This window comes from Schistocerca americana, chromosome 10, assembly GCF_021461395.2.
Source record: "Schistocerca americana isolate TAMUIC-IGC-003095 chromosome 10, iqSchAmer2.1, whole genome shotgun sequence".
NCBI lineage: Eukaryota > Metazoa > Arthropoda > Insecta > Orthoptera > Acrididae > Schistocerca > Schistocerca americana.
Window position 1 is genome coordinate 200,790,607 of NC_060128.1, and position 22,432 is coordinate 200,813,038.

General features: G+C 44.1%; 1 protein-coding gene across 15 annotated transcripts in view; it reads left to right on the forward strand.

Moving 5' to 3' along the window:
- The window catches only part of LOC124552519 (fasciclin-1), a 646,219-nt gene that overhangs the window by 613,642 nt on the left and 10,145 nt on the right, over positions 1 to 22,432 (forward strand). For 7 of the 15 annotated variants that reach the window (XM_047126816.1, XM_047126814.1, XM_047126815.1 and 4 more), the window contains 4 exons: positions 4,901 to 5,124; positions 10,204 to 10,366; positions 11,241 to 11,385; positions 15,092 to 15,121. In XM_047126816.1, the coding sequence (XP_046982772.1) occupies positions 4,901 to 5,124; positions 10,204 to 10,366; positions 11,241 to 11,385; positions 15,092 to 15,121 (562 nt within the window). Of the gene's footprint in view, positions 1 to 3,510; positions 3,520 to 4,900; positions 5,125 to 10,203; positions 10,367 to 11,240; positions 11,386 to 15,091; positions 15,122 to 22,432 lie in introns of all 15 variants that reach the window. The other 8 variants (XM_047126824.1, XM_047126825.1, XM_047126827.1 and 5 more) reach the window with 4 other exon arrangements.

The window sequence follows — 22,432 nt, forward strand, 5'->3', positions numbered from 1 at the left end:
GTCAGAGGGATATTGCTCGGTAGTGTTTTTCTGTAAGGCTCGACACATCGCCTCAACTGGTGACTCGGATATCGGTGTCGAGGACAAGTCTCTGCCCAGTGCGGGGGGTGGGGGTGGATGTTGAAGTAGTTTTCTAAAGGCAAAAAAAAGTGTAATTGTCACGGACTGTATTCTCTGTTGTTATTCTAGGAAGTACAGTGTTTGCATCTATCTTTATGTAGTTTTGAAATAAATGTTTACTTTTACTAAAAGAATTACAGAAATGTTTACTAAAAACTAAACTCATTATGGCTGCTCAAAGCTATGTTTTGATTTTTAATGTGGTGGTGGTTGGAATGTTAATTAAATGTACCTAGAATGGTGAATGTACGGGAATGGCATGCGGAAAGGCACCGGCCCGGACGGTACCGACAGGCGGAGGGATGGAGGTTGAGAATGGAGGGATGGGAGGGGAGGTCGTGTGGCTGAGATCTAGAAGGAGTGGACCACACTGCTCCTAGCAGAGTCTCTACAAGAATAGACCACATCCTACGTAATGGTACGGTACTGGTAAAGATGGAAAAATAAAGACATACTTTTTTGCATATTTGAGGCACATAAATTTCACGTGAAATATCTTTTTGAGTTAAAGATATTGACAATTTTGCATATTGGCACATACTCATTAACGGCTCATCAAAAAGTGCCCGGTATGTTTCTACAGTCCATTTTAACATCAAATTTATTTTTTAAAAGTGAACTGTGCCATTTGAACTTCAAAATAGTAGGACTTGACAGTCTTCAATAGTAAGACTGAATTAAAAAATTGAATTTTGTCTCTGTCTTTTGATAAATTGATTGATCCATTGTCCGGAAGTCAAAGGTTAAAATTCACTTCTGTATTAGGAGATGTCGAGCGGCTGAGTACTGTTTACTGGGGAACTCGACTGAGGTAGAGAGCACCGACCGCCTACCGATGTCCCTGCCAGATTCCTTCCTCGGACTCGAAATCGGCAGGCCAGCTACCGGCAGCAGTAGCACTCTGTCCGAGAAGTAGATATCGACCTGCCCGTAGGAGCCCGGAAGGCCCCGGATACGAGTTCCGAGCAGTGGCCGAAATGTTGAGTTGCTGAAAAGGTGAAGGGGGAAAACTCTGCAGTCTACATCAACCAAAAGATTTTGGTTCCACTGACAGTGAGCAGGCTCACAGGTCGACATTTGTCGCTCGTCGGAGGCATTTGTCGTTCTGTACTCCGTTCGAGTCCTCTGGCAGACGGTACGCAGCTGGCCTACGTCTTTCGCTGCAGCAGATAATTTTAACCTCGAGTCATTTGACACACCAAAAGATTGGCAAAAAAATTAAAATTTTTAATCCAATCTTATTCTGTAATTTCTACTCAGGCCTGTGCAAAATAGTGATTCTGTTGAATTTGCCCAACTACTCTTTTGGATCCAGATGTACCATAGTTCCATTTGAAAGACAATAATTGATGTCAGTATTGTTACAGAAAATCAAAATGACGTGCCATTAGATTTTACAGCTAAAGTCTAAAAAGGGCCAGCCGTGCACTGTGCTCGCTCGCAACGTCTAGAAGACGACGGTAGTGCGTCTCCGTGCCGAGTGGAGGCAGCCCGTTAACAGATTTTCACTGGATACGTCTTTATACCTCTAAAATACAAATTAATCGAACTTTGCAAATTGCTTTTCGTCCACATCGGTCGTGTACCGAAGTTGACGTAGATAACGAATGCGATTATTAAGCCTAGGATGCGGTGTCCGATCTGTAGCACAGTGCGAAATCTAGGTTCGGTCTGAAAGTGACAGTGCGGCCGAGAGTTGGTGAAGCTAGTGAAAGAGAATATAATATCTGCTCAGGGTAACAGCCTCATCTATACCACAACGCGAGGTCTGGGTACCGTACACATTTCTCGGTACGACACGGCCTACAAATAACTTGCGACGACTACCACAGAGGAAGTAGCTGAAAGCTCCCGGTTGCGTACGAACCTCGCGTGACGAGAAATCTGTGAAGCATTTCTCTGAGAATGTCGCCACAAAAAACTAAGATCTCACAGTTTCGTCCCCACTAATACCGCTCTTTCATTTCGGTGAACTTAATGCCCTATCAGTTTTATTAGTCGAGATATATTCGAAGCCGCCTCTTTACCAATTTCGTTGTCATCTATTTGTTTGTTTAATTTCAGTAAATCTAATTCAAACTTTTCCCTTTTGGAACTGCCACCGTATCTTCGTTAGTGCATCATCTGACTCACCGGAAGAGTGACAGAAAAACCAAATTTTAAGTGCATTTTTACTCCGTAATTTCTTGTCAGACCTGTGGAATACGCTTTTTGCCAAAGGCACCTCACTGAGAAACATTATTTTGGAGCCAAAATCTTCTTATTCATTTGTGGAGCAGATTTTTTCACTGTGGCTGAATGGAGTTGCAGAACTGACAGGAGACACAAGACATCGTACAGCTTTAGACTGACGACATTTTGATATACACATATTTCAGGGCACTATTAACCTCAGTTGTGCCGATCGAGCTCCACGGCAACTGTGTTTGTGGAGCGAAAACACAGTACACACACACACCAGTCATTATCTGATGATGAAATCAGATAACCAATATCTACAAAGCAACAAAAGGTACTGTGCGTGTAAAAGTTAGTCGCCTCAATCTATTTATGGGGAATAGTCATACAGTTTTAATTATCACCTCCTGAAATTATCATTAAGTAACTAGTTTTATGTTTATTTGCAGGTTTGCGTCAGCACCCGGGCACGTCAAATTCCGTGTGCCACACCGTAGCGTGCTGCTGGGGGAGCCATTTTCATTTTTATGTAGGCCCCACTATTCCAGTTTGGCTTTTCTAGGACACCAGAATTTCCCGTTCCTGCAAACAAATAAGAAATCAGTTACGTAACAATTTTTTCGAGGTGATAAAACTCGACCTCACCTCGTACCATTAGGCACGCTGTAGACTCACAGTGGGTCGCGGTGCGAGAAAGTGGTCCACGCCTCCACTGCCACGGGCAGTGAATCGGTACAGCCTTTGAGTGCCTCGTACGTCTGAAAGGCTGCCTCTTCGTGTCGAGACACGGTATATTTAAATTTATTTTTGGAGGATTCACATCTGGCAGTAGTAGCAGAAAGACGAATTAAGTTTCAGTATCGACCGTGAAACTAAATGACATTCAGTGCAATTAATTTAAACGTGTCTGCATTAAAGGGACTGAAACTCGCTCCCGGTCGGGGAATGACACCTGCACACGACAGGATACTGTCGGCCGGTTTGTTCGCACGACTGTGCCGGTCGACGTCCGGGCCGGAGGCCGGTGCCGTGTCGTAGACGCTAACTGTGGCGGGTGCTGTGTGTACTGTTTCTTCTGTAGACTTGACGTGTAGATGTCGCCTGACGTAGTAAATTGCATAACTTTCTTTCTGTTTCACATCACTGTTGTTGCCTTTTGGAACAAACTGCCTACATTCCATGCTGCACCTGTGACTTGCGGAATGCATGTAGATCCGACAGGTATGTTTTGATTTTTGGAACTTTAATGCTACGTGTTTGTTGCTACTTCTCTTTACTTAACTTCTTTTTTTCCTACCTCTTTTATCTTAGCTACTTTTTTCAAATTTGTTCTGTAGATTGGGACGTATATGGCTTTTCTCAGTTCTCACCTCTCCGCGTAACACGGGAGCAGCCGGCCAGTTCGTACTTCCGCCGTCTAATAAGAAGAGTCGGGACGACTGCTCGTTCGTGTCTGTCGTAATGGCTCCGGATTTTGTGTGCAAATAATTCCTCACTATTTGTGAAGGTGACTTCGTACGGTCACCTAAAAGTTTCGTTCGGACATTTCTCCGTGTTCAGAACTGCGAGTTTTCCGAAGCGCACCGTCTGAACTTCCCAGTTTGCACCTTCTGCAGTTCCCCCGAGTTGGCGGTGGCATAGTTTCTTTCAGTAACGAGGTCAGTCCGAACGAGCTATCGCTCAATCTCGAGTGGCTCCACAGTCGACACCGACAGGACGTTTCCCGTAACCTTCCCTTTCTAGAACTAAGCTCCCACTGTGCAGACTGTAGCGGTTCAGGTCCGTGCAGTAGCACAGGTGGTTTCTCGTGTTCCTTCCTTCTGTCCATTCGAATGAGAAAACAACTGTGCCTCAGTGTCGAGTGCAGAGCGAGAGCTCGTTCTGTTCCGTCACCTGTTGTGCACTTCAGTCGTACGTGTGTGTCTACTTGCTCGACTCGGAAATTATCGTAACGAACGAACGGAGTGCAACTTACATTCGGCCATACACTTCACCGAGGAATTTGTGCAGTCGGTTGTAAATTGCAGACTGTATTTGGTGAGAAATTGTCAATTCTCATTTCATCAGATGTCACTGCATTTTTAATATAATTTCTTCAAACCGTCGTTGAACTCGACTACGTTTTCATTTACAGGTTTCGGCAATGCTTTTGCTGTATCGGTTAGTAAGCTCGTTTTCAGACATTTTTAATTCCTCTTCACAACACCTCTTCATCATCTCTCTGCATCTATAGCTAGTAGATCACGCCTGATAATAAGAGCAGACTTCACTACTCGAGTACCTGTCAGAAATGCACCACCGAGGGACTGGGGCCGTGATACGGCAGACGGTCAGTGACGAGTGCACAGATGTGAAGTGCATTTAATGTGACTCGCAGCAGCTGCACCCCGTTACGTTAACGAGCGCAGTTACTTGTCGAACTAGCTAGAGGTAATAGTTTAAGCTGCTGAGTACGGTGACGGGAGACGCGAAACTGCGGACGGTCGCGGCGGCGGAGGCACGAGCTGGCCGACGTTCCCGGCGTCTTCCGGTGCACGTACCGTGTAGTTCGGTGTCTGGGTGTCGTAAGAGTAGAGGGCGGAGGTCAGGCACTTCACCCCAGCTGTTCCAGGTTCCGACGATGGCCGACCGTAAGAACCTCTACTTCAACGTCGTGCATGGCCCGGCGGGGAACAAGACGGTCACCGTCGAGGGCGGCGGTGTCAATGCCACCATCGTTCAGCCCAACATAGCTGCCACCAACGGTATGGTGCACATCATCAACAAGATACTGGGTGTCCCGTACACGACAGTCAAGGAGAAGCTCCGGACGGACCCCATGCTGAAGTAAGTAGCTACTGAGACGGTAAAAGCGTAGCATTTCTCGACTTAGTGAAGAATAGAAATTTGGGGAGCGACAACCGGAGCAAATCTCAGTAAGAGATGTAAGAGTTGTCTGCGGTGCTAAATATAAGGAATCAAGCCGTGGCCCGTTTCCGAAACCCAGTTTCTGACATAATAAACCTGTATATTTGAAATGTAGTACTTCTCGTTAAAAGACTACACCTCACATATATCTCGTATGCTTCAGTACAGTGTCGGAAATGAAGAAAAATTTTACATCCGCAGCCAGAGGAGAGCACTTTGTAAGAAGGATCCAATATGTAGGATGAAAATTAGCCAATGCACTGCCTAGTATGGTCCTGACTCTCCACACAGTGAAGCTTACAAAGTTCCTTCTGCAAAATCCTTTCTAAACATTAGAAAGGTGTCAAGTTGCAAGGAGAATAACGAATACCTTCGAAAAAATACATGAATAGCAGCATACCATTTATGTGCAATGTTATTAGATGTTAATCAGTGATTTATTGCAAGAATTGTAACCTTTGTTGTTTTTGTACATACACAGTAAATAATTTGGTGCTGAATCAAAGGTTGTTTGGTCTATTAGGCTGCACGGTCTACCACTTCCTTTTTAATATGTATTTTTACTTGCGCGTGTGCGTGCACACACACACACACACACACACACACACACACACACTCACTCACTCACTCTCCCTCTCTCTATGACCTCATGAAACAGATAACATCGCATTGCAGTAACATTGTTTAACCACAGAGATACAATATCAAATTTGTTTCTTCAGATGAAACTATATGGATTTTTTGGTTTCAGAATAGTGTTTCTACACAAGTTGTTATGAGTCTTATTCATTCTGCACAAGGTCACATATAGTCAGCTAATTCTTAATTACTCATAAATCTTGTAGACATAAAAAGCTTAATAGGATATGACAATAAATATTTTATTTTCTTCTTCTTCTTCTTCTTCGTCTTCTTCTTGTACGTGATCAGGCCCAGTGGACTGCACGCTGCTACAAGTTTCCTCCTCCATTGGATTCTGTCCGTTACTGCTGTCCACCATCTGTCCACATCTATTGATGCTCAGTTTAAATCTTCACGGAGGCCATCCCTCCGACGATTCTCGGGTCTACCTTTGGGGTCTCTTTCCTGCAGCTGTGAAATCCGGGAGCTTCCGAGGCCTTCTGTGATCTTCCATCCGGGCCACGTGGCCGGCCTACTGCATTCGTTTGGCTTTGACAGTTCCCACTACGTTCAGCTGCCGGTATAGTTCCTCGAGCTCTCGGTTGTGTCTTATCCTCCATTACCCCCGTGTCTTCATCCAGAACTGGACCGAAGATCTTCCGAACCACTTTTCTCTCAAAAACTAGGAGCTTACGGAAGTCCTGTTTCTGGATGCTTCGTGTCTCACAGCCAGATAGAACGTGCCCCTAGGTATTTAAATTCGTGCACTCTTTTGTAGGACTGGTATCCCACTTGCAGTGATTGTACATGATCAGCAGTCTGACTTTGGTCAGGCTTCATAACGAGGTACTCTGTCTCAGCTTTGTTTATGTTTAGCCCAAATTTGCTATCAGCCTCCGTTAGTGCTCTGGTCATTTGCTCTAACTCCTCTTCAGACCTAGAGAGTAAACAGATGTCGTCTGCATAGGCTAAGTATGCCAGTCTCTTTCCTTCGATTTCAATCCCTTCGTTCTCTCTGAAGGTCTCACGTACGATCTTCGTGAGGGCAGAGTTGAACAGGATAGCAGACGAATCATCTCCTTGTCCAAGTCCCGTCACAATTTCAAATTCCTCAGTTATGCGATATCCCATCTTCATATTTGCACGTGTTTCGCTCAGACAGGTCTTTATCAAATTGACGAGTTTCTCTGCCGTGCCAGACTCTCTTAAACAGCTGAGCTGTTCCATATTGCCTGTATCAGTCAGTGTATTCTTTCTGCAAGTTTCTCTCTTCCTGCCAGAATCATTCCAGATTCCATCTTCACCTGGACTCTTATTCTCCCCTGTAATTAGGTACTGGAAATCAAACTACAGTTCGGGTTCATCACAATTTAGCAGCTGTCGAAAGTACTCTTTCCACCTCTCAGCTGTATCGCTATCATTTGTCAGGATCTTATCGTGGGAATCTTTAACAAGTTTCTGCTTGGCCTGGTGACCTTTGCAGAGGTTCATCATCTTCAGAAACATTTCAGCAGTGTTTTGTCCTCTGAAATCTGTTTCTGCTGCAGTGATGATATACCTTATACAGGGTGTTACAAAAAGGTACGGCCAAACTTTCAGGATACATTCCTCACACACAAATAAAGAAAAGATGCTATGCGGACATGTGTCCGGAAATGCTTAATTTCCATTTTAGAGCTCATTTTAGTTTCGTCCACCTACGCTCAATGGAGCACGTTATCATGATTTCATACGGGATACCCTACCTGTGCTGCTAGAACATGTGCCTTTACAAGTACGACACAACAAGTGGTTCATGCACGATGGAGCTCCTGCACATTTCAGTCGAAGTGTTTGTACGCTTCTCAACAATAGATTCGGTGACCGACGGATTGGTAGAGGCGGACCAATTCCATGGCATACCAAATGTAGAGACTCTTCGTGCTCGTATTGTGGATGGCTGTGATACAATACGCCATTCTCCAGGGCTGCATCAACGCATCAGGGGGATTCCGTGCGACGGAGGGTGGATGCACGTATCCTCGCTAACAGAGGACATTTTGAATGTTTCCTGTAACAAAGTGTTTGAAGTCACGCTGGTACGTTCTGTTGCTGTGTGTTTCCATTCCGTGATTAATGTGATTTGAAGAGAAGTAATAAAATGAGCTCTAACATGGAAAGTAAGCGTTTCTGGACACATGTCCACATAACATATTTCCTTTCTTTGTGTGTGAGGAATGTTTCCTGAAAGTTTGGCCGTACCTTTTTGTAACACCCTGTATATTTCCTCTTTGCTCTTCTCAGAGTTGTTTGTGTAGACTTTCGGACCTTCTCAAATTGTACTGTGTCCTGTGCCAGATTTGTCCCCTAACGCCACTTGCTCCTAGCTTCCTTCCTCCTTTCCAGGGCATCTGCACATTCCTTTCCAAACCAGATCATCTTGCCCACTGTTTCCCATAAGTGTTTCCTTTGCTGTATCACTAACTGAGGTTTGTATGTTTCCCCACACAAATATTTTATCAACAGCATAAATTAACTGTACTTCTACATGTGTCAATTATCATTTCAGTGCACTCCGTTCAAATCTTCAGATAAGAAACACTCAATTAATTGGGTACTTTCCATATATGTGAGGCATTCTGTTGCCAAGAGAAACTCAAAATTTCAGAGACAATGGAAACAGATGAGAGATGTGAAAATGCATTGAAGTTCTTCACCAGCTGTGACTACCAAATCCACATAGACTACCATCTTTTTTTTGTCATCTCGAATACTATCTTACTCTTGTCATCTCATTTTCCATCGTATTAAATGTGGCAACATACCTATTATTTTAAGTATTGTTACTTTACAAAATTGTTAAGGCTTTCTCAACCACTTGTTGGCAAACTGTCTGCCTCGGGTTCTTTAGCCGGCTTCGGTCTGACGACTTTTCTGATATTTTGCCGACACGAGTGGCCGACACCGTCGAAGCTTCACCCTCCATTGCCGGCAGTGGACCGGAGTCGGGTTTGCCGTCGCAGCTGTACGTACCTCTCACGCATGTCCGAGGGCTTTTCTGCAGTCATTTCCGGTGCAGTTCTCCTCTCGCTGTCTGCAGTGGTCCTTCGCTACAGCACTGGAATCCGAGATCCGTCCACCTCGAGGCTTTCTCCTTTCTCGTCAAAGCTTTTCTCACGTTTGTGTATGTCTATAGCTTCCCTAAATAGACACTTGTGATAATTCTTCTCTACAGCAAGAACTTTCATCTGCAAATTTCACCGAGTGGTCGCCCTCACACAGTTTCTCCACCTGCCTCAAACCGCAGTGCCGCTTACACTCCCAGTGTCGACCAACTGTCCAGCCGCAGCACCTCGGACACGAGATGCGACACCTGGAAAGCGTCGTAAGGAGCAATGGGTACTCCACTAGTGGTATGAGAAGTGTAACAGAGTCAAACACTCGGAAAAAGAAATGTCGGGTACTGCCTCTGTGCCGTACGTTCCCCGACTGACATCGGTCACGTATTGCACAAACACGGCATAAAGACTATTTATAAACTGATGCAGAAAATTGAAGAGAGTCTCAGATCGGCAAAGGAGAGAAAGGGCCTACTCGCAATGTCGGGACTACACTGATACCGTGCACGTGCAGGAGACTTTGTGTCGGAAAGACCAGACGATCGCTCGATACAGGGATCGGAGAACGTAAGCGGCACTACGTGGGGGGGCAGGCGGAGAAACCGTGTGAGGCCAACCACTCAGTGAAATTTGCCGAGACAGAAGTTCTGGCTGTAGAGAAGAACTGTCGTGCCCACTCGTTCGGCGAAGCTATAGAAATACACAAACGTGAGAATAGCCTCGACATGAAAGAAGAAAACCTCAGGGAGAACGGATCCCGGATTTTGTGCTGCAGTGAAGGACCGTTGCAGGTAGCGAGAGGAGAACCACACCGGAAATGACTGCGGTAAAGTCCTCAGGTGTGGGCATATGGGTACCTACAGTCCACAGCCACGAGCTCGACTGCACTCCGCCACCAGCAACGGAGGGTGAAGCTTTGACGAAGCCAGCCGATCGTACTGGCGAAAAGTCAGAAAAATTGTCGGCCGAAGAATCCGAGACAGAAGTCGACAGGCAGTTCATCATTGTTACTTTAACTGTTACGTGTGCATTTCATCCCAGAAACACAGCTTCTGGCATCAACTCGCGTGTTATCGAACTACAGTAACGTGCATACTGCTGGTAAAAAAAAATTGTGTTTTTGTGGTGAAATAACACACTTGTGTGATAGTTAAAACAACAGAAGTGAACATTGAGCTAAATTCGTAGTCTTGCTTTTCATTTAAAAATGTGTACATACTATTAAAATCTTATTCGTAGCTGGTAAGGTTGTCTTAAAAAACTGATAACTGAATTTCAGTAAGACGTACCACCTCGGTGAGATGTCAGACTTCAACAAGATGCTGGACGAGAAGCACACCAAGTTCACATATTTTGTCCCCCGAGATTTGGCTTGGAAAAAAATGGAGGTCCGCGACCCGTCAGCGCACCGCAAACTCTTCATGAAGGAATTTACCTACCAGGTGTGTACCCGTGTCCCACGCGGCACGTCACGACATTTAATCTTTCGACTGTGAAGGAATACGACAGGAGTCCGAGAGTTGCGTGCCGGGACAGGTACGCTCGGCAACGCAATTCGCACTAGAAAATATTTCGAGACTCGTGTTTGTCGCATATCTGTAGACGATTCCAGTGTTATTCTGTCGGCAGCACAACTGGCGGAAACTCGCCAAACTTTCTCGTGTTACGTAAACCCCTTACGCAGTGTTTCAATGTACACAATTTTGCTGCCAGTTCACCATTAGCACTAACGGCACCTTCTTTCGGCATTTGACAACCTTCTTTACGCTCGACACAAACTGACAGAACACAGTCACCAGCTCGTAAGTCTCGAGTGGACACAGTACGGCCGGGACGAAAAATTGTACCGGGCGTCTGCCGTACACTCGTGACGGCCGGTGGCCGTTTTCCGTTCGCGGACTGCCTCGCCGAGAAGTCGAAACTAATTGCGACACCGTTTGTGTCACCCGGGGCTCGATAGTACAATAACAGAATTTTGTCAACACGTCGGGTTTCAAACAACCTTTTTTAAAAGAACGAATTTTTTTTCTGTTTGTTTTTCCGTTTGCGTCTTAAGACACACTACTAATCAGAAATAAATTACCTGGTAAGAACTCGTACCACAAAAATGTACAAATATGTAACAACTGCAATCAAATTTTTACGCCTTTCAATAAAAACACAAAAGATGTGAATATAAAAAGTTATAGTAAATTCAGAATTACTATCCTTTTTAAAAATATTGTAGTACTAAAAACAGAACTAATGTGTCAGCACTGTGAAATGTAGTGAGGTGTGTTGCCACCCGTTTGTAGAGTATTTGTATTTATTTTGCAGGTGAAACAGATCCTGGAGAGACACCTGGTGATCTCAGACCGGGTGTACACGATGGGGGCGCTCAAGAAGCTCGCCTCCAACACTTCGTCCGTGCTGCCCACCATGCGGGACCACCTCAGGCTGAGGGTTAGGGAGACCGAAAAGAGTAAGGACAACCGATTCTTTCAGCTGGCTAACATTTTTCTTAAAATTCTTTGTGTCTTTTTCCAACATTCACTCCTGTAACAGATCCTCAGTATCTGCATACGATTTTCTCTTTTACCCCTCATCGTTCCTTGTGGTTCGATGTGCACGTGTGACTTTTCTGTGTTTTTAGTGTACCGTTACTAATTCCCCCTTTCTCGTTCACTTTGTAATCGTCATTTTTCTACAGTCCTCTGTCGTTCGTAATCTTTTCGGCGTTCTGTAGTGAAAATTTCCCTCTTCGGTGAAGCGTTTTGACACTTCCCGTCAGGTTAAAACGGGGTCTCGTTCTAGGTATCTGGCCTATGCCGTCTGCCCGCGAAGTTCCGGGGCCAATTTTGATCCCGGCTTACCGGTCGCACCGGCACAGTAACTGCAGTGCCAGCTGGATACCGTAAATGACGGACGCGCATTCGGCCACCGAGTTGCGAGCGGGCAGTGTCGAGTAGACGACGTGCGACCGTAGTGCGCCGATGTCGTCACGTCGGGAGTCGCAGCTTCTCTAAATGGAGTGTTTGAGAATGTTTTGAAAAAGAAAAATGTGTGCGAGCAAAGTCCGTCACGAGCACACCTCGACTTTCGAACGCAGACGACGACGTGCAGACACTTTCTGCGATGTGATCCAAATGCACAGTGTGGACAATTATTTCTGAATAGAATTGTCACAGGTGATGAGAAACTGCGTTATCGATACGAACCTGCCAAAAAATGAGAAAGTACTGAAATTCGCACAAAGGGTCGACACTATTATGACGTAACTGACATTAAAGCCAGTACAGTAAAATTATTTAATTAGATAGATGAAAAATCTACTCACCGAGCGGCAGCAGGACACGCGCGTAAAAGACTGGTGCGATTGGCAAGTTTCTGGAGCCAGTGACTCCTCCTTCAGGCAGAAGGGTTGAAGGGGAAGGTAGAAGGAAGAAGGAAGAAGGATGAAGGAAAAAGACGGGATAGGTCTAGGAAAAGGGGAGATTTTGAGAAAGTTACCCAGAACCGCGGGTTAGGGGAGACTTACCGTACGGGATGAGAAGGAAAGACAGACTGTTGTCCCGTACGGTAAGTCTCCCCTGACCCACAGTTCTGGGTGGCTTTCTCAAAATCTTCCCCTTCTCCTAGACCTATCCTGTCCTTTTCCTTCACCCTTCCTCCTTCCCCTTCAGCCGTTCTGACAACGAGGAGCCACTGGCACCAAAAGCTTGCCAATCACAACAGTCTTTTATGCGTGTCTTCTGCTGCCACTTGGCGAGTAGATTTTTTTATCCATCTAATTAAATAATTTTATCAATAATTGTTTGTTTTCATCGTTATTTAGAACCACTGTGATGCACTAACTGAACGTCCCGAAGAACGACTTTTCTGGCATTTCGATACGGTTGTACAAATGTTCTGTGCATTGTACTCAATTGTGGGAGGCTATGTAGAAAACTTGAGGCATTAAAATCACTTTCCATATTTTTTATTAAACTAGTCTCGAAACTTTTTGGACTGACGGGGGTGTTTTGGGCAGTGCTCTTACCTAATGAGCTGTGCAGCCCCCCCTCTCCCCCCTCTCTGTCTCCTATCTTCCAAAATTCACAGCAGGCCTCGCAGATAGCTTGCTGGACAAGCACTCCTGGGAGATGGGATATCACGGAGTGACAGCTTAGTGATAGCCTAGGGGTCTGTTTCCAGGATGAAAACTTTCACTCTGTACTGGAGCCACGAACCCAAAAGTAAGCCTCGCACGGGATACGCCATTACGAACTGAGCCAATTTGACACGACACGGAATCCAACTTCAAAGCTTCAAGTGCCTCGAGATGTTTCTAAATGCCACCGACACTGGTACAGAGGGAAATATTTATTCTGGAAACAGTCCCCTAGACTGGTTAGCCATTTATTCACATATACTTTTCTGAGAAATCCTCGTCCGTCGAGGTACGGTGGAAAACTTCCGTGAAATTGGTGAGGTATGAGACGAGGTCGTGGTGGAAGTAACTCAGTGAGGGGTGAGTCACAAGTTGTGCTCGGATAGCTCAGTCGGTATAAGTATTGTACTGCCAACAAATGGTGAGGTTGCAGGCTCAAGTGCTGGTCCAGCATAAAGTTTTCAGCTGCCCTTCCCTGCCCTGCCCTGCCACCCCCTCCTCCACCTCCCCCCACCTGCCACCCCCTCCTCCACCTCCACCCCCCCCCTCCCCCGCCCCCAAAGAAAAATTAACACTATTAGAAAAGCAACATTTTTATACAAATTTTATCATGTTTCAACTCTCTCAACAGCACAAGAAGAACTCGACTGTGTGACTTAATAATCTCAGAATTTTCTTCATTATTATATTCGTACAAAGTCTGTCAAAGAAATATTGAGCTAGAATAAGTACAGTATAAACAGTTAATGAGACAACAGTGCTATCGGTTCCTGGTGGAAGTTTTCCATAATGTCGTACTGTGGATGAGAACAACGGGTACAATGTCGCTGGCAGCACAAACCTACGATAAAGGAACAAGACAAATGATTCAGAAACCTTTCAAAGCAGTTCACTTTTTCTGAAAGAGACCACGAGAGTGGATGTCAACTTTTAAGGGCAACAGTTGACAAGAATTCACCAAAGTGGCGTACAAAATGGACTAGAGAATCGAAAAAATACAGCGCTCGACATATCGGGTAGAGCAGGGTGTACTCGGCACGAAATGCAATGCGAAAGTAATTCTGTGCCTGCTATTGCTACAGAAAAATTGGAATGTGATTTTCCTCACAATAATAATTAAGAAGTGATTTGATTAAAATTTTCACTGGCCGCTTATCAAAATGTGTTTTGCACTTGAGGCCTGACGTGTGATATTGGAAAGTAACCTTAAGACCCATTTCAATTGTGTGCACCCCCAGGTTTATCATATACTTATCCACAGTTGTCCTCTAAATACCCTCCAACCCCACCCACCCCTCTGGAATTGGATAACGCACAAAAGTCGTGAAATTAATGATATTTATTGGAAGAACTAAATGCCCTGTACTGAAAGAATGAAACAAACATAATGAGACGAATCAGCATTGGAATAAATGTGAAATTTGGTGCTTTTTGAAATAAAGGTCAGTGCACAATTAAGTTTACTGGCAATTTTTATTTTTGTATAAAACATAAGAACGGAGGGTAATGCTTTCCACAATATGAGGTACGAAAATTGAAGTAGTGTCCAACCGAATGCCAGACTCCTTTCGAGATGTCCGACAGCGCCGATAATACTCGGCCTCTACGAGGAGCGCGTGAGCAGAAACCTCTAATGCAAGAGCTCCAGACTGCCCGAGTCATGAATAGAGAAGTTCTCGTACATAAACACTGTGTGCCAGTGCGTATAACACGTCAGATAATTGTCACTAAAAATATAAAAAGCTTGTCAAAATGCATCTGGAAATAAATATTCATAGAAGTGAATGGCAGAAGGTTAACTTTGTAACAATTCGGTAACTCGTCATAGAAATAATTTGACCGAAGGCAGGTCGTCGGCTGCCGGCAGTATTGTGTACTCTTCTCAGTCGGAGACTTGGACAGTTCTCTCTGTAACATCCTAGCATTAAGTGCAAATGTGTGATCATATAAATTTTTAGTTACTAGAAATGTTGCTGTGAGTGTATTTTGCCGTTTCCTGACTGTTCTGAGTTGACAGAGAATTTGTTTCGGCTTGTAGGTAAGCAGAACCAGTCGCGATACACGTCGGGTGAGTGGGCGAGAAGCCGGCTGCCTCTCTGTGTGCGTCTGCCCCTTGTGTGAAAACGTGCACCCGCAGCCGTTGTCGCTCGTAGATCCGACTGCTGCGGGTCGCTTAGCACCAGAAAGCTCCGCTTTGCACTGTCGTAGTTGTGGAGTGTGGAACTACTCGAATTTGTCTCGTTTGACGTAGTGTTTGTGTGTGACGTGTCTTGTGCTTATTGTACTGCTTTAAATCTTCCCTCAGAGAAATCACCTCTGCATCTCCTCCTTCTCTGACTGCCCAAAGAAAGGAAGAGCCACTCCATCTTTCACGTGTACAGATTTCACAGCTTTTCCTTCCAGGTGTAAAGATTTCACAGCTTTTGGCTTACATTAACCCTAATGCACGTGTGTGAGCACCGTCTGTCAGTTTCCTCTGCTGTACCTGTGTCGCATGTCAGTGTGTTTCATTTCCGCGACTGCCCAGCAAATTTGGAGCACCCTCTTTGCGATTTGATTATTTTGCCGGTGAGTTACACCCGTCAGGAATTCCTAGGTGTCTGAGAAAATGAAATTGTATAAAGTGCACGATATTTGAGCAGTGTTCTGTGCTGCTGATAGGTGCGTGTAAAAGTAAATACACATTCCCAGGAAATGTTTATAAGACTGACACAGAACTGATGCCCGTCAGTGAACAGGAGAACAGCCCATCACAGAAAATGCCGGAAACCTCAATTACGACGCACCGCACGGCTGCCGTCACACGTCCGAGCGCGTGCGTCTCCCGTGTGCTCCGTCCGGAGTACTTCGTCGTCTCGTTATGTCCGAATCGGTGAGAGGAGCAGATGTGTTTTGTGACCGGTCGAATGCGATGCGAAATGGTCCTCGCAATAAAATGGCACTTATCCGTTGCCGAGTGTTACGCGGAGCACAATTCGTGGGAAATGTTCACGGAACTGTTTGTGCCGGGAGACAGTTTGAGACTGGAGGTGTTTTATCCGAGCCTCCGGCAAAGTCTACAGCACAAAACTTAGTGGCAAAATGGTACGAAATGGGCTCCGGAAAGGGACGAAGACATTGCTCGAGTGAAGTAAAGCCCCGAAACGGAGTCCGACAAAACCTCGGTGCCGTTCGCACGCGCGAGAGGGAAATCGGAGATCTTCGTGTCCTAAAAAATTTACTGTTGTGCTCAACTTAAAGGATCAGTACAAACTTTCACATACTGAGCCCTGCCAGTGGTTTCCAAGTGAAGTGGAATCGGGACTTTTGGATCCAGTTTTTTATTTCATCAGCTGTGATTCCGTTATAAAATCTGTACACAGAAAACTCGACATCTGTTAATACGTGTGACGTGTTTAAACGATACGGTAGAATCGGTCAAACAGATCGCGGCTGAAAATTTGAATTATGTAAATTTGAACACCTCGTCACAACCTCTTAATGTAAATGACAGTATATTAAAAACAAAAAATCCAGAGCAAGATTAGTACTAACATGCGAAATGGGAAATTCTCTCTGATAATAACTGGACCCGTGCTGAATGGGATGTTTTATTTCTATTGTTCTGTACCACTACCCCACTATTTCCCATTCGTCATATACACAAGTGTAAAAATTCCCAGGCCCCTGGAAGAGGCTTCAGCAAGACGTTAAACTACCGACTGTGTACAATACTATTCTACACACACCTCGTCGTCACTTTCGTATTTTGTGTAGATGTGTGACAGGTGTGGAATTTGCGTGGGATTCTTATTCGGGACATTGTACGAATTGGTTTGATACACCTCATTGAACACAAAAATACAAAGAAAGATTGAAAGTGTCGTGAACTTGTGCTTCTGTTCAGCTTTGGCCCAGTGCATGCAACCCTTCCTTGTCACAATTAGGCTGACGGTATGTCCAGAAAATGCTTTTTGTTTCATTCCACAATGTCACGCCTTACAGCACTGTGGTTGTATGTGTGTTTTTGTAAACAGCACTGTATTAGATTATGAAGTGTAGTCTAAATATATATAAGTAAGTTCTCCACTGGAACAAATTACAGGAACTGAGCAGGAAAAAAATTGTGAATATATCTTATATACTCTTATAGAATTTATTTTAGACGAGCAGATAATGCGTGATCTATTTCAGTGTATTAATTGAAAGGGATATTATGATATTTTTCAGTGATTTAATCCACAGTATGCACCCAAATGTCTAGAACTACACGAGTATAAATCTGTGCAGCACACATACCTGCACACCTTCCCTGACAGTATTTCGTCAGGTACCGAGTCGGTCGACACCAGCCACGTGCCACTGTGGCGTTGCCGTGACGACGCTCACTTGCCGCACCGGTCGAGGAGTGGCCAAATGGGCAGTGTACCCTCTGCACGGACTGAAAGCTCTCTCCGGTCAGTCAGTCACTCGCACTTACAATCGTGTATTGAGATGGAGAGTCACATTTTGTTCTACATAAAATCAGTGCTTAATATTAACACACTCGCCAGTCCATTAAGAAGTTGGCGCATTGTGGTGTCTGAAATTCTCACTAGAAAACTATAGTGTGTGGGGGAGGGGCGCGGGGGGGGGGGAGGGGGGGGGGGTGCGCATGCTTGTGCACGCGTGTCAACAGTAATGACATTTCTCCTGAAGGTACACAGTGTCTAGTAAGTTGCGAAGCAAATAATTTTGAAATTTGAGTTACTGTGTGCTTAAAATATTGTTTAATTTGTAACACACTCTGATTTAACAAAAAAAAAAGACCCCGCTTATTTGCAGAGTACTGAAGTTGCATGCAGAGACAATTTAAATGATAATTTTTAAGACTAATTCACTGCCAAGCTTTATCCTAATTAAGAACGAAGTCTTTCGTGATGGAACTGCCGTGTAAATTATTCTCGGAATTTTTTTCGCTTCACCAGTTCAGAGTAAAACCTCGAGCTTTAGACGATACCCACCGTCCTCTTCGTCGACAACAACTGACTGTCAAAATACCTGCTGTGGTGGCCACATATAGCCCAAAGACACCTTCCAGTCGCTCGGTAGTTGCAACGTGCTGCCCGAGACAGTACCAGAGTCAATGCTGGTGGCGCAACTGATCTTGCCGTAGTGTGAACATCGCAACAAATACCTCCGGATCTTTTCTGCATCGACAGCTCACTTTTGGGCCCCCAAAGATTATATCCACTGTCACAGTTGAAGGTTTTCTCACATATTCTTATTTATATGGCCTCTTCAGTTACACAATCGCAGTATATGGAAGCCTGGGACAAAACATTTGTTTCTTCCGACACTATTTTATGACAGTTTGTGAGGCTGTGCTCGGCAACTGCAGAGTTCTCCAGTTCTCGATTTATAATTTGTCACCGACGTTCTGCACAGTGGTCGGAAACGGCGCAGACGGACTGACCGATCCCAGGAATCCTGAGCCCGAGACTGTCCTAAACACGACGTAACATCTGGTTTATCTTCTCAGGAGGTCGGAAAATACATCCGATATCTCGCCTTCCCAGGACTCTCCGTATTTTCCCAGATGTAGTGCTGCAAAAGGGAAGGAATGCTGACGTTGGCTCGTCGTGCAAACGTTTAGCATTTTCACACTTTCTTTTCTCAGATAACGTCGACTCGATATCACGTGACCCATGGCCGTTATCTCAGAATTCGTGCTTCAGATACTTAATTTTGGAACGGAAGTGGTCCTCGTCAGGAAAGGTTTCTGCTCTGTGTACTAGGGCCTTTAAAGCTGTCCTCTTCTGGACCGGATGGAGAGGACTCTGGGCAGTGAGACGTAAATCGGCGTGCGTCAGCTTGCGGTACACCGAGTGGCCGAGGCATCCTTCCGACCCGACTTTCTTCATATCGGGACGTCTAAAAATGGCAGCCTTTCTTCTTTCTCTGTGTCGATAGTGAACTGGATATCTGAGTGAATGCTTTTCATACGATCCTGGAAGTGCTCAAGAGCTTCTACCCCTGTGGCCAGACCATAAATGTGTTGGTGAAGATGAACAAAGAGGAGCCAAATTTATTGCACAATCGTCAAAATGTTCAATAAAACCACACACATCCACATATCCTGTACACCATCAAGACTGAGAAAGGAGAAAGGCTGCCATTTTCAGATGTTCCGGTACGACGAAAATCACCACCTCGGCCACACAGTGTACCGCGAGCCGACGCACACCGATTTAAGTCTCAGTGCACAGAGTTTTCACCGTCCGTGTCGAGAAGAGAGCAGCTTTACATATGTCGATACACAGGGCGAAAACTGTTTCTGACAAGGACCACTTCTATTCCGAAATTAATCATTCGAAGCACGTGTTCAGAAAGGTCGGCTACGAGTCACGGAATATCGAGTCGGGCTCTCAGAGTAAAGGAAATGTAAAAATGCCAGACTTTCACGTGATGAGCCACCGAACGCCTTCCTCCCCTTTCACGGCACTAGATCTGGCAAAAAAGGAAGAGTCCCGGGAAGACGAGGCATCGGACGCTTTTTGCGAGTGCCTAAGAAGATAAAGCAGATGCTACCGTCTGCTTAGGACAGTCTCAGCCTCAGGATTCCCGGGCTTCACAACACCGCGTTTGAGTGCAGAAGGAGTTACATCGGCTAGTCTGTCTGCAGCATTTCCAACCACTTTGCAGAACACCAGTGGCATATTAAAAATAGAGAATCGGAGAACTCTGCGATTGCCGAGCACAGACTCGCAGATGATCGTAAAACACTATTTGAAAAAACAAAAGCTTTTTCCCCGTCTTCCACATTTTGGGACTCTATAATTAAACAGGCTGCAGAAATAAGAACAACGTGTGAGAAACCCTTCATCTGTGACCGTTCGGAAACTGTCTTTGAGGTACCTAACACCACTACGACAGCAATTTTGACAGTCAGTTGCTCCCGATGAAGTCGACTGTGGATATTGTCGAAAGCTCGATGTTTTACCCTGAACTGACGTTGCGAGAAGTCCGAGAGTGTTTCGTACGACTGTATCCTAATTACCGAAAATAAATGCTGACATATAACTGTACACGAAGGGTTACGACACACGAACACTTTTCATTACAGACTCCACTGAAGTAATCCGACGACCTATTTTTAACTACTTTTTTTATTACACTTTAAACAAAAGATAAAACATGACCAAAGTACTGCAAACGAGACACTGTGGTCGTACCTCCGTGGCGTTAGAAAATGATATTGATCAGAAGTAATTGTCCCTTTGTCTCTATTTAATTTTTAATGTTATTGATTTTAAAGTAATTAGTTCTCAAGTAAGTAGTTACTACTTATAACAGAATGCCTGTTATTAATATTGAATGTAAATGTAAACATAAAAGTAAACTCCATCTACATGTTGTCCTCTGACAGTGGCACCGTCGAATGTAGTACGGACGCGGAAGGGGGGGGGGGGGGGGCGGCTTGGGTCGACACCCTGCTCTCCTGGCTATTGCCAGTTTTCGTCACCTGGAGCCACAACTACTCGGTCGAGTAGCCCCACAACTGGCATCATGAGGCTGAACGCACCCCTGTCTAGACCTCCCACCGAGGAAAGTCTGTGGCACTACAGGGAACCGACCACTCGGTTGTGGAGGTGTACGACGTGCCAGACGTAAATTAATATATTCTTATCAAAATCAGTATAAAAATCGAATAGCAAAATTTGGTTAGGCGCTAGAGATTTTTAAAATTTATTTATATAAATATATTCTTAATATGACACTTGGAAATTTAACAGGATAATGGGAGAGGTGTCTTTGCCCCAGCTAACAACAAATGAGAAAAATAATTATTTAGAACTAAACTGCAGTTAAAACAAAACAACATTCTTGAATTTTGAAAGAAAAAGTAAATTCACAGCCACCTAACTATGCGAATAAATGATTTCTTCTTTCCTCAGAAAAATAAAAATGAGCGAGATATCTAGGAAAAAGGATAAGTTTGTTGCACATTGAGTTTCATTTCTTACATCTTTGAAGTATGTACTGACAGCTATGTTGATTGTTATCTGTTCTATTACAATGAAGAGATCCTGTTTTAGTTTGGAGTTGTTCTACAATGCCGGAGTTTTTGTTGTACCTTACCTGAGGGCTCTTAAAGAAATGAAGAAGAAGAAAAGAAAGTTAAATGAAGTTTTCCAAAACTTCTTGATGTAAATATAGATGTAACACAGTGGGATAGTTCATCTCCAATCCTCTTACACTATTATCGGGGGGCAAATGGAAAATTATCAAAACATAAAATATCAGCAGTAATACTGGCAAGAAAAAACAAAGTTTTCAAAGTAATTTGCTTGGCATTTGCTGGCAATTCTGCTATACTTTCAGAAAGTTTAACAAATGTGGTAGTGCAAGGCAAAGTCTGGAGATGCTAGGCAGCAAAGAAGTTTTAACAGTCTCTATAGAACTAACTAAACGCTTAAAAAATCTCCATAATTTTTAGTGTGAAGTATTATTTAATTTTCAAAAAAGGAAAACGTCAAATATTTGGGGACTGCGAATCATCAGTGACTCTCGTGCAAGTGGTTAGCTAGCATTAAAATATAAGCTCCGTGAACTAGTGATGTAGGAAATAAGACTTGGAATCAAAATACTGCCAAGCTCTTGGAATATAGGAAGCATAGCAGAAACACCTAGAAGAAATTTGGTCATTTGTATGGAATTGATAACAAGAGAACAACCAAACAGATCTCAGTCATTAAGATGCCGAGTTCAAGATGGATTTACAAAGAAGCAGCACAAGAGAAGGAACAACAGAGTGAAGCAGCATCAGAGGAAAAATGTTATGGATGAAAGGATTCCTAGCCAGGAAGGAAAAGGAAACAGGTTGTAAGTGGACCTATAAAAGGAAATAGGAACACAGTGAAAAGATGGGGACTAATTGACAGAAAGGGAAAAAAAAGAACCTTAAAGTGATATGCATTCTGCAAAAGGTCACAATCGTCCTCTGAAACACGTTGTACTATAATACTAGAAAAAAGAATCTCAAGAGAAACAATTAATGCAATACAGATGACATATGCAGCTGATTCTTAATATACCAATATATACTCAAAATTTGGTGCCAACAGCAAAGCTAAGAAAATGAAGAATGAGTGAGTACAGAGCTAAACGTAAGTTCCAGTATTTTCACAAAAAAGGGATTAACTTTAACGCAAATAACAGAAATTGAGACCTGTGCTTAAAAAAAAAAAAGTCCCAAAAATCGGGAATAAATTGGAGATTTTTTTTAAAAGTAAATACTAAATTCAGAAAGGTATATATGCTGAAAAGGTAAGAAATCAAAAACAATGTTCACAGAAGAAGGAAAAAGAGCAAAACAAGGAGCCCACACTGCAAACACAGCAGCATTTCGCAGAATTTG